The sequence below is a fragment of the Salvia hispanica genome, chromosome 5, assembly GCF_023119035.1.
Source record: "Salvia hispanica cultivar TCC Black 2014 chromosome 5, UniMelb_Shisp_WGS_1.0, whole genome shotgun sequence".
Classification (NCBI taxonomy): Eukaryota; Viridiplantae; Streptophyta; class Magnoliopsida; order Lamiales; family Lamiaceae; genus Salvia; species Salvia hispanica.
In genome coordinates, this window is record NC_062969.1 from 21,352,590 (window position 1) to 21,364,902 (window position 12,313).

Genomic DNA, 12,313 nt, shown 5'->3' on the forward strand with positions numbered 1-12,313 from the left:
CAGGGGCTATATTGAAGCAGTTAGAGAGATCCAACAACAGCTTTTGTGATATATGCAGTGGAAAAGCTGCATACGGGATGATGAGAGACATGGCTGAAAATCCCAGGAAGTGGGAAGGAAGAAAGGTCCTCTTTGTACACACTGGAGGCCTCTTGGGACTGTACGAGAAAACTGAGCAGATAACGCCACTGGTCGGAAACTGGCGCAGGATGGATGTCCATGCGTCCATCCCTCGCAACAATGAGCTCTAAGATGAGAAATAAGGTGCAGAAGAAGTTCAACATGAGGGGTTACAAACTCAAAATGGAAGCCCTAACGGAAATCCTTGGATTCATCGGCCGATTTCCCGATGCGGAAGACGAAGCGCTCGATCTGCTCCTCGACGAGCTGCATAACGTCTCATGTAATGGACTCCCGAGCTTCTCTCTTAAGCATTACTCTGTTTGGTGGCGATTTTTTGCTATTTTTGATTTAATTGAATGTTGCTTGTTCTGTTTCAGTGAAATCGTCGATACTGGATAAGGAGCCGGTGCAGAACACTGCCCCAGGTTAGACTTGCAGAGCTTGAAAGAGGGGCAGTTAATGACATGTTTGTGATACTCTCTGATGTTTGGCTAGACCATGAGGAGGTAATCATTCTTAAAATCTCATCTGCCTTGCTTAGTAATTGGTTAAATCCAATCTTGTTTTTAACTTGTTAGTGTGATTCACTAATTGCTTCATCCTCCATCCTTAGAGAAGACTATGGAGAAACTTGAGATCATCCTCAATGGTTATGAGAATGAGAATGTAGTCCCGTCTCTGTTCATTTTCATGGGAAACTTCTCTTCTCATCCATGTAATCTTTCTTTTAGTTCTTACTCCAGCATCAGGTGAGAACACCTCTATTGTATTTGTCATTGATATAAATCATGGGTAACAGAAACAGTGTGAAAGTGGACAAGGTTTGCCTGCAGATCAAACTTTGGGAGGCTAGGCAAAATGATTGCGGATCATCAACGTCTAAAAGAACATAGTAGATTTCTTTTCATTCCTGGTCCTGATGATATAGGTAATTTAAAATACTTACATATTTTCCAGATGCAAATTTAACATGCTTATATCATAAAATACTGTTGTTTTCAGGACCTTCACATGCTCTACCCAGATGCTCGTTGCCAAAATACATAATTGAGGAGTTTCAAAGTCACATTCCAAATGCTGTATTTATGAGTAATCCTTGCAGGTATTTTCTTAATGCTTGCTAAACTAGTTGTTGCTTGACCATACTTGAATACATGCTTTCTGAACTCTGATAGCTTATTTTTCACTATGAAGTATGATCACACCAGTAGAAACTTTAGTAAGGTTGGGCTGCTTAGATTATGATTTCAATCATCAATCTCTGTATTTCCAATTCTCTTTTAATTGCTGATGTTAATTGTTTGTTTTGAACCGAGCGAAATTACTCTTCTTTTTGGTTGAAAGCAGAATCAGATTTTATACGCAAGAAATTGTATTTCTACGTGAAGATATGCTTTACAAAATGCGTAGATCATGTCTGATGCCTCCTTTAACTGAAGAAACAAGCGACCCATTTGAGCATGTAAGCCTAGTATTCTACACAATATTTTCCCGTCTTTTGTTAATTGGAATCACCTTGAAGGCCACTTGGACACAATTCTTTTTTGCAGCTTGTTGCTACCATAGTGCATCAAAGCCATCTTTGCCCTCTGCCCTTGAGCGTACAGCCCATAATTTGGAACTTTGATCACTGTCTTCATTTGTATCCAACTCCACAAACAGTAATTTCCTTTTTTATATATTAAGTTCTGATTTCAAGCTCATCAAATTTGGTATTTAATTTTTTTAGTTGATGCAGATTGTCTTGGGGGATAGAAGTGAGCAGAAGGCATTCAAGTACACTGGAGTTACATGCTTTAACCCTGGTTCCTTCTCAAATGACTTCACTTTTGTGGCCTATCGACCTTGCTCGCAGGAAGTTGAACTATCGGCTGTGTAAGTATGTATTCCTGTGGTTAAATGCACAAATAGACATTTGAGAATTGAGTGTTCCTATCTAACTGGGACATAGCTCTTTGGAAGTCTTATTATTAAATTTGTAGGGTTGAATTTATTGAAAAGTTGCTGCAAATATTGTATTCTCCTTGTAGGTCAGCAACCTCATTTCTATGATCCTCTGTAATTTTTAGAGTTTATGATGCAATTTTACCCGGCTAAGCTTGTGGGCGAATTTCCATTTTATGTAATGTAATTGTATACATACCTGACTCAGAATAACTCCCTAAACATTATAGTTTTGATTTTCAAATTTCTGATTCCCAGAGCTCTGAAACCAGATTTATAGGTAGTGCATGTGTAGGAACTTCTTCCTATATGAGAACTGCCCATTTAGCACATTTATCTTCTTTTTCTTTCTTTCCTGTGTGCATAGATGGTGTTGAAGTTTAGCCTTGACATGGCCTTTTATACTTTAGAATAGCTCTTATGCTTATGGCCTGAGATTACTGAATTAAAATTCCTAACTTGCTCGAATTTTTAGCTTCATTTCTTTGTAAGATAATTTCTGAAGTAGATACTTCATTCAAAGTAGTGTCATTAACATCAACATCAACAATGAGGATAATATTGCCACATGTTTGAACATGAACATCCAAAACTTGACTTAAAGTATGACTCTGCATTTTGTCTGGTCAGTAGTTGAAATTTTGACTTATACAGAACCAAGATGTGAAAGGGGTTCAAAGGTGAGACTTAAAATTTTCCCTCAGATGTTTATACAAGGAAGGCCACGTGTGAACTTGAAATAGGAAAAGATAAAGGTAAATTACAATTACTGCATGATGTTATTCCAGTTTCCAACTAATTATTTGCATTCTCAAGCCATTAGTACTCTTGGTAAAGTATACATAAGTGGAGCAGTTGCACATTTTTCATATGTTCTGTTTGCATCATTATTTGATTATTGACTGCTATGGAAGCTGAGATCACGGTTTGTTGAGCACTGGACTTTCTGGTACGTTTGTGGAAAACTACGTGTCATGAAATGTGCCGCTTCAAACCCTGGTGTGGAGCCTTTTGATTGAAAAACAGACCTTTCTTTCTGGTAGTGGCCTTCTTTTCTTGAGTAATATTGAAGAATCATGTGTTTCTACTTGTTTTTCCAATCTGCTAAAGTTGTGGTGATAAATATATTAAAGTTTTATTATATGCGACAAACTGTATCAATCATGAAGTGGTATGATAGTGTAGAGATATTCAACACTTGAGCCGAAAGTTGTGGCTTTCTGTCCATTTCTCCAACTCTTGTCTAAAGCGAAAATGTCAGTCATTTGTACACAGAAATGTTTTTTGAATAACTCTCGAATCTAAACAGATCATACATATCTGCCGTCTTGTTTCCATTGACATTTTCTGCCTGCAGTCTGTTCCTCAGTATCTGTACGCTTGTTATTAAAAGTTGCTAGTTGGTATAGAACTGTTTAAAGATGAACTAGACATTTTCTTTTGTATGATTGCTAGTAAAGAGTGGTAAGGGACGCAAATAAAATAGTATAATCTCAACCAAATTTAGAAAGAAATAAATAGTTAGCCTGTACCAGTGCAAAAGGTGTTATATTCCATCAAGGTTAGATTATTTAAGGAAAGTATCAATATGTCAACAAGGACATCTTACATCCTTGTCTTCTACCTACTATCAATTAGATCCAAAAAGTAAGTTGTACACAAAAGACACCTCCAGTATTACCTCTTAATTAATTCGTTAACTGATTTATAAATCCTCTTGAGATAGGTACATGTAGACTATAATCAAGGTGAGAAAACATGAATAAGCATTTCTCTACGAGCTGGTGCTGGTATTATTACCAGAACAATCTTGGCCGAAATAGGGAACTTATAACCAGCTGTTAGTAATAGTGACTGCAATAATATACCATTAGAGCAGGTATAGCTGAACTCCTTAATTGTTAATTAGGAAACCTAGATTTTGATTTCTCATTGGAACGGTTCGAATGTTAGCTTTCATATGGTGCTGCAGTTGGGAAGTTCTGATAACTTCTTGACTCAGGAATCACTCATTGCCAACTTGGTGTGCTAATGAGTCAAATCAGGTGAGATATGGAGGTTAAGTCTAGCATAGAAGCACTCAGTATTCCACCCAAGATGGAGACGAATACAAAAACTTATATGATGCGAACTGAAATGTGTATACATGGATAAGAGAACTGGCTGGATTCATTGTCAATTTGCTGAGCAGAAGAGAGGTAGGCCAACAGTCAAAAAACAAGTCTTACTCACTCAGGAAAAAGGTTTTAATATCGGCAGTTTTAGGATGTTGAGAACTAAGTTTAGTTTCCCTTACAGTTATGTATATTTGGTGTTAGAAAGTTAGCTTGTCAGATTTTTATGTGGATCAATCAGAAAAGGTTTTCCATAGTTAAACTAGAAACAGCCTGAGAATTCGGTACGCTAAGAATTAGCTGACTCGTTGTACTGATGCCGAATTTTTTAAAGTTGTAAATGAAAACATTTTGTAAAGTTGAGAGGTTTTTGAGGAGTACAATGTGATGTAAGTTTACTATGATTAACACAAATAGAATGGCTTGTCTCGATTTAGTAACGGAAACAAACCTTATTATTTATTGCGATGTAAGTTTATATAGGTACAATGTGTATGTAGCTTAAGTAAAAATAAATAACAAGTTTACCTTAGTTTGAAAGTTAATTTGAACTAAAGGTTTGATTTCAATATACTACTGCTTCCCCAACATTGTTATCTATGATGTGGAGATATCAACTGAATAGTATGTTAACTATATGTATAATAAACTGGGAGGCTTGGGAAAATATAAACAGTGCAAATTGTTTATTTACAATAATATAAATGCACAGACAAAAGGAATGTTATACATTTAATTTGTGCAGATGTTCTTTCTATATGTAGGATTGTAAATTGTGTCAAATTCAATCTGTTAGGGTGGACGAGATTTCATTGGACGAAATTGATGATTATTAGTCATTTTGTTGGGAATTTGGTTTGGCATATGTGCATTACTTTATAACTAATTTCTCAAATTATTATGTACAAGTTATTAGTCAATTTGTTAAATTTAAAACGTAAAACGAAAGAAAACATGTGACAATTTCCTTAGCCACCGAGATCATATTACCCAATGATTAAATCCAAAAGGTAGTAACGAAATACGGCCAAAGTTAAAATAAGATAGGTGCATATATGAATGAAATGTGGGACTCATCACATAAAAATAAAATTATCCGATTTCCTTTTTATATGTATATTTACTGTTGCACAAAACATATTTTGAAATACTATATGAGTAAATTAATACGCAATATATTCCAAGGGATGTGGGAATAAGTTCTGTGAATAAGCTACCAAGCATTTCAATGCAAGTCAATATTGAGGTTATCAAATTAATTTCCAATTTGCACACACTCCCACCCTTTTATTTAGGTACAAGCGTGCTATAGGTTTGAAATCTTAGATCAAATAAAATTTGACAAGTGTGAGACATCGTATTTATTGGATGTATAGTTTAAATAGTGTGCATGCAGAGTTAGAAGGGAAAGACAAAGTGGTTTGGTGGGTACATGTAGGTTAGAATTTTGGAAAAAATGGATGTTGAAAGGAGAACGACATTTACCCCACCAAGCAACCCCCTCTCTCCTTCCATTCTACACTATTTCTCTCTACCATACATATACTAGTAAGTAGTATATATATCTCGAGATAGAGGTAGAGGTTGTAGGAGTACATGTTGTGTAATTAAGTGGGTTAGAAGTAGCATCAACTGGTGGTTCTGGTCTGTCCAAATCCCTCCCACTCTCTAACGGAAAACACTTGTTTATCTAACCCCTTTCCTATCTATATATTCTCTTTTATTTCCCACTTATCTTCTTTCTTCCTCATCATCATCTTTTCTTCTTCCTACACATACATGATTCTGTGACTTTTCTTGATAAATAATCCCTTTTGAGCTTTGATTGTTGAGTTTGCAAACAAGGAAAAACTGAGTTAGGGCTTGATCAACCTACATATATATCTCTGTTGTTTTGTCGTTGAGATGTGCAGTAGAGGCCATTGGAGGCCGGCAGAGGATGAGAAGCTGAGGGAATTAGTAGAAAGATATGGACCTCATAACTGGAACGCCATAGCTGAGAAGCTTCATGGTAGATCAGGTATATATATATATACACTTTCTCATGCATATGTTTTGTTCCTTTATTAATTTTTTTTTTAATTTATAGAGAAAATAAATACTATATTGAGCTTTTATGTTTATGTAATTCATCAAATTAATGAGTTTGTCCTATTTTGAAAAATTAGAATAAAAATAAATTTAGAATAAAACAAATCATACTAATCCAAATTAAACAAGAGCGCTACTCACATAGAATACTTACAGTATGTAATATGATAACATATCTCCATGCGTAATTTGGAAATTGAACTAGTTTTAGTATATTAACCTCCAAACTTCTAACTAAATTAGGGCTCCAATTAAAAAATTACACACGACCTCAATTATATCTCTACATATTCAAAAATAGATTAGTTATCTTAAAAACCTTTTTTCCATGAGAACCTGACAATATTTTAATCTGAATTATACGTTTGCCCCGCGGCCTGAAAAAACCACAATAAAATGCTTCTCAAGTTCTCACTTAAAGCTCTTAATTATATGAATATTTTCAAATTTCATGTATATAATGATCACATCCTAAATACGTACAACAGTCTTTAATTTTTGCATGCAAATTAAATTCGTAATTATTAGTACATAAAATGTTGTTGACATATCTATATCAGGGAAGAGTTGTAGGCTGAGATGGTTCAATCAACTGGATCCAAGAATCAACCGTAACCCCTTCACGGAGGACGAGGAGGAGCGACTCCTCGCCTGCCACCGGATTCATGGCAACCGATGGGCCATAATAGCGCGGCTTTTCCCAGGACGCACCGACAATGCCGTGAAAAATCACTGGCACGTAATAATGGCTAGAAAATGCAGAGAGAGATCAAAAATCTATGAGAAACGATCAAAGATTGATAACGGCAGAGGGAAAAATTCGAGCTTTAATAGCCTTCAAGAGAGGTTCAAGTGTCCGTTGAGATATAATTTTCAAATTGCAGAGTCGAATGAGCCTCAATTTTGTCACACACCAATTACTAGAATGAACATAGATGAAGGTAATATATTTTTTTACTTATATTATTACGATTAGGTACTTATCTCAACTTCTTTGACATGTATTTTTTCGAACTTATTAAACTGATCTCATGCCTTGAGATGAATCCTTTATAATTTAATTAGCTTATTAATGTTTAATGCATGTATTTGAATACCATCGATTAATTAATTAATTAACGCAATTCTGATTAATGCAGAAAGAAGCAAAGGAGTGGAGTTCTACAACTTTCTCCAAATCAATACTGACTCAAATAGAAGTGAAGTAATAGACTATGCTAGGAAAGAGAAACAAGACGACGATGACGAAGACAAAGAAGAAGAAGTTGATCAGAAAGAAGCTTTGTTTCAACGAAACGAAATCCCTTCTTCTCCACCATTTATTGATTTCTTATCGGTGGGAAATTAATTCTTTTTGATTCACAAAGAGAGAAGCAGCTTAAGAAACAGGAATCTTGCAAAAAGTAGCTTAATTTCAATGATCCATATACCCAAATAGAGTCTTTCAATGTATGTATCCATTAACAAAATTGAAATCATTTTTGATGCATATGTATGAAATATACAGTATGTAATTTGCATGCATGCAGCTTATTTAAATATGTACTGTAATCCATACTGTCAATGAGAAAATTAAAGCAAATATACATACACGTAGCATTAATTTCTCATGAAGTTGGGTGTTACATGTCTCGCACTAAATTAAATATTGTTATAGTTAAATAATGTCGTTTACATTTTTTTTTCGTTTGCATAGAGCAAACATTATTTTTATGCATATACTATATTATAAATTTAAAAATGGGAAAAACCTCTAAACTCGAACCAATTTGCATATTTTATTGTTTACATATTATAGCCCACGTTTCATTGTACCAATACTCGTTATATGTATATTTAGGATTTTATTTAATAATAAGTAATAGATAGTATGGCAAGTAAATTATTTTACGCAATGATATCATAAATCTCATTGTTTTTCACATTATAGTATACTTAATTGGGCATATAAGACTAGAAGTAAATCATCATCGGGCCTAGAAGTAAATTATTATTGGGCCTATGGGACTGTAACTCTAGTATATTGCATTGATCAAGTGTGTCAAGCTTAGATGGGAATGGCGTGTTCATTTTATTGACACATTGTAATTCACACACACAAAATAAATACATAAATAAATAAATAATTACAAAATAATACGGAGTACCAAAAAAAACAGACACACACGACCTGTCGATGCTCATGTTGGTCTGTCCCTCTTGGCATGCCACTATAAAAGTTTACTTTTGTGACCTAAATTCACAATATGAATGTGAAAAATGTGAAAATTCTGAGGGGACAATAATAATAATAATAATGTCTAGCAATATAGGAAAGATTCCCCAAGATTTGTGACAGCCACCTACAACTTATAGTGATCAAGATTCTTCAAATTAGTACTACTAATAGGGAAATATTGCAAATTGGGATATCTAACGTCAGATATTCTCGACAATTACAATGTTCTAAATTAAAATTGTCATGAATTTTTGTAGTGGAAAACCACATGTATATACATTATTTGTACGTAATCTTTTTCTTTCTGTCATTTCAATTGGTAAACGAGGAGATGATGAGTTACATATCGCGCGGTTGAGCTTATTTCAAATATTGTAGATATTGGTGGCATGAATGATTTAAGTTATGAAGATATATTAGACTACTGTTTTGATAAAACTATAAAATTATCTTGCCCCAAATATTTAAGATCAAAATTAAATTCACAATATCATATTTTGTGACGAGATTATAAGATATTTTCTATTCGGGAAAAATAACATGAGGGTGGCATCATGAATCTTAAATCAAATCAAACAATGTTGAATAGGGCATTTGAAAACTGATTATTACAGAAAATATGCAAGCTTGGGATTTATTCGTTTGCTGAATAATTAATTGATCCCAGATGCTAAAATGATGCTCCGTATGAATAATCTTGAGGTAAAGAGTAATGAATTTAATTATAATATAGCAGTACCTATTTTATTAATCGGCTCCAAGAAATCTTTGTGATTTTATACTGTTAGACACCTTTTTACACATTTCTCTGTCTTTAATCCTTGTCATTTTTCATGTAGTGAACATGAGTCAATTTCAAGAAACAATTATGATAAGTAAAAGTAAATATCCAAGTAAAATAACATCTATGATGGAAAAAATAGAGTACTTATAGGTATTTTACAATTACTTACACCAATTTCCCAATTCTTCAATACAATAAAGCCCAAGTATTGAATTCAGTGAAGATTTGATAGTTTTTAAAATGCCCGTTTCAATATCTACTTTCTACATTCTCATAATGATTTTACTCCAATCCTTCTCTAAGTATAAAAAATCTACTCTATATTAATATTAATAGGAGTAGCCAAATATATAAGCAAGGAGAGTAAGTTTGTAACTGAACTGCATCTCAATCTTAAACCAAACCAACGCGATCAACTCATATGGACTATCAGGTAGTATAAGCGCATGTTTAGTAACCATCAAAATAAATAATCCGACCCAAAATTAAAGAATGAAAGCTACTCCACTTGCATATCAAAATTCACAACTTAAAAACATAACTATACTACACTCCGTACTAACAAACCAACCAATCCACTACCAAAAAAACGTAGTAGATTATTACAATCAACTAGTTGGCTTTTCCTACTTTTCCACACACACACACACAGACACAAGGGGAACAAAACTGCTATGTGACAAGTGACAACACACAACAATAACCACCACATTTTTTTAAAACTTCACTTTAGCCACAAATTACATGGCAAAGTAAAGTGAGAATTGATTTACAGACTAAATCTCCTCCTCCTGCGAGGATGCAATGCGATCCGGGGTTCGTCCACTCCCTTCCTCATTGTTAGGGAGAGAGAAGAAATGGTTCTGGCTGAGACCACCTTCTTCACAAGCAGTCTCCACCGCGCATCATTCCCTCGTCCATCTTGTTGTGCCTTTAACTTGAATTGCCTGCCACAGAACAAACCAAACTTTAGTTGATTGTATGCTCAGCTGTATGAAATTGAAATTATATCATACTTTATTTGATATAAAATGTGACTATGTTAACAAAATCAGATTTAGTGAGGCATATTCTTGTTCTTAAATCAGTAAATATCTGGCAGAGTCATCAAAATATATACATAATCACTTTTTCTGCTGTTGTACAAACAGCTCAATTCATTTTCCTTTTCACAGAGAATCTTCAGTTTTATATATTACACCAAATAAAGTAGTATCTGATTGCATCTCTTTAACACAATCTGCTACCATTTAGAGTTGGCAAACAAGATACAATCTGTATATGCTAAAAAACTAGAGATTTTTTTCTATATGGTTGGATCCAAGTGAGTTTCCATATGTTATGCTAAATCATGTAATTAAATATAGATTGAAAGATAAAGAAATGCTTCACATTACCTGCAGAGGGGGACTCTGCATTCATCAGGCTCATCACAAATCGAAGAGTGCAGCTTGAAGAGCTGCAACATCCGCGTGCAACGCGAACACCCTCCATCACCTCTCTTCTTGCAAACACCGAAATGCTTGATCAGAAGCTGTATCCCTTGGCAGGTCGAGAACTTGCTACACGGACCCTTATGCTTGTTCGGGTCCATGTCACAAGGGCCAACGCTCATGCATCCCTCCGAACATATATGCTCAAGACAATCCATTGCTTCACTCAGCTGCATATATAAACTCTGCTCCCGCCTATGCCTCCTCGTTCTCTTCCTCCTCTACACAACATCAACAAAAGTCACTTTCCAAAACATATGCACACTATGAATTTGAGGTTTGAAGGTGTAGATATACCAATTCATTTTCATCGATGTATTGTAAAATCTGGAGCTCGAGATGAGGATCGTGGTCTTGCAAGAAGTTCCACGCCTCGGTTTCCTCAACAGCTTTGTAGCTATTAGTCAAGAATCTCATACATTGGAGGTAGAGATCAGGCGCGTCGCACAGTCTTGCAAGCTGAAGCACATCAACCACGTTTTCGACGTTCAGTCTCCTAGCTAAGCCTCTTGTGCATACCTGCTTCAGCCGTTGTACAGAGTAGACATGGGATAAGGCTAAGAGGTGCATTCCATACTTGTCCATTTGCTCATGGCTGCACCTGAAAACCGATTACACACGAAGGTCAGTTTAGTAATTGCATAGATGATATTGGAAACACGGTAATTGGAATCAGAGTAAATAAAATATCTGCTGTCAGCCAATCACCAAACGAATCGGCAAAAATAAGCCACGTGATTATGAATGGACAGCCGATGTTGAAATTTCAGATCTTTTAGAATGAATTACTATTGATTGAGATTTGAAAGAGATTTTCGAAAAAAAATGTAGGTAAAATGTACTCCACTTACTTGGCGAAATACATAAACTGGAGGAAGATGTGGACGGCATCGAACGGTACGCCGGTAATCGTGATTTTCGGTTCGGTACTCTGGTGCTTCTCTATCATGCTCTCCAGCACCGGCGATGCTGATGCCTGCAAATTTCCCCAATTAAAAAAAAAAAAGTTGACATACATTTCCTATGAACATAAAAATCGAGATTCTGAATTTGAATCTGAATCAGAAAAGAAATCTGTAGCATGCAAACAGAATTACGGCGAAAGCGAAACAGGATCCAAATGCATTGAGCTGATGAATCGAAGATCGGAGAGTGTACCAGAATCTTAGAGTGAGCGCAAATCCGCTGACCGGCGGAAGTGAAGACGTAGATATCCGGTTGAGGCATGTCACCGGCGCCGGCGAAGGGGGGCATGTCCAATTAAATTTACTACATTACATACTCACTCTTTTAAAAAGTCCTATAATGAGATGATTTCCAAGAATATATGTATATTATTAAGAAGTGAGGCGAATGCCCCATTTTCAACTATATATTAAGTTATTTACTAAATGCTCCTTATTAAAATTGTCAAAATCACCCTATATATTATTTTGCCCGCTCTCATATAAAGAAATGAGGATTTTAACATGCTTTGCACATATAGACTGGAATGCATATGCATGTGACAAGAGATAGACAAAGAGATATACTATTGACTTAGGCT

At 35.1% G+C, this 12,313-nt stretch overlaps 3 protein-coding genes across 3 annotated transcripts; 2 read left to right on the forward strand and 1 right to left on the reverse strand.

The window, feature by feature from the left end:
- The first annotated feature begins 240 nt into the window (after positions 1-240).
- LOC125187683 (DNA polymerase epsilon subunit B-like) lies at positions 241-2,313 on the forward strand. Its single transcript, XM_048084308.1, is given in 9 exon segments — positions 241-403; positions 501-541; positions 543-629; positions 742-872; positions 957-1,051; positions 1,126-1,225; positions 1,471-1,585; positions 1,674-1,784; positions 1,862-2,313. Coding segments are annotated over 9 exon segments (984 nt in total). The 3' UTR covers positions 2,003-2,313.
- A 3,475-nt stretch (positions 2,314-5,788) lies between these two features.
- Positions 5,789-7,859, forward strand: LOC125187164 (transcription factor MYB52-like). The gene is made up of 3 exons (XM_048083695.1): positions 5,789-6,201; positions 6,833-7,213; positions 7,412-7,859. Exons 1-3 carry the CDS (start codon positions 6,087-6,089, stop codon positions 7,618-7,620), a joined length of 705 nt encoding a protein of 234 aa, XP_047939652.1. The 5' UTR covers positions 5,789-6,086; the 3' UTR covers positions 7,621-7,859.
- A 1,900-nt stretch (positions 7,860-9,759) lies between these two features.
- Positions 9,760-12,021, reverse strand: LOC125187163 (BTB/POZ and TAZ domain-containing protein 1-like). Its single transcript, XM_048083694.1, has 5 exons — positions 11,926-12,021; positions 11,619-11,743; positions 11,065-11,368; positions 10,672-10,988; positions 9,760-10,221 (listed from the first exon to the last, which is right to left on the reverse strand). The coding sequence occupies exons 1-5, from the start codon at positions 12,019-12,021 to the stop codon at positions 10,044-10,046; spliced, it is 1,020 nt and encodes a 339-aa protein (XP_047939651.1). The 3' UTR covers positions 9,760-10,043.
- Between the last annotated feature and the right edge of the window lie 292 nt (positions 12,022-12,313).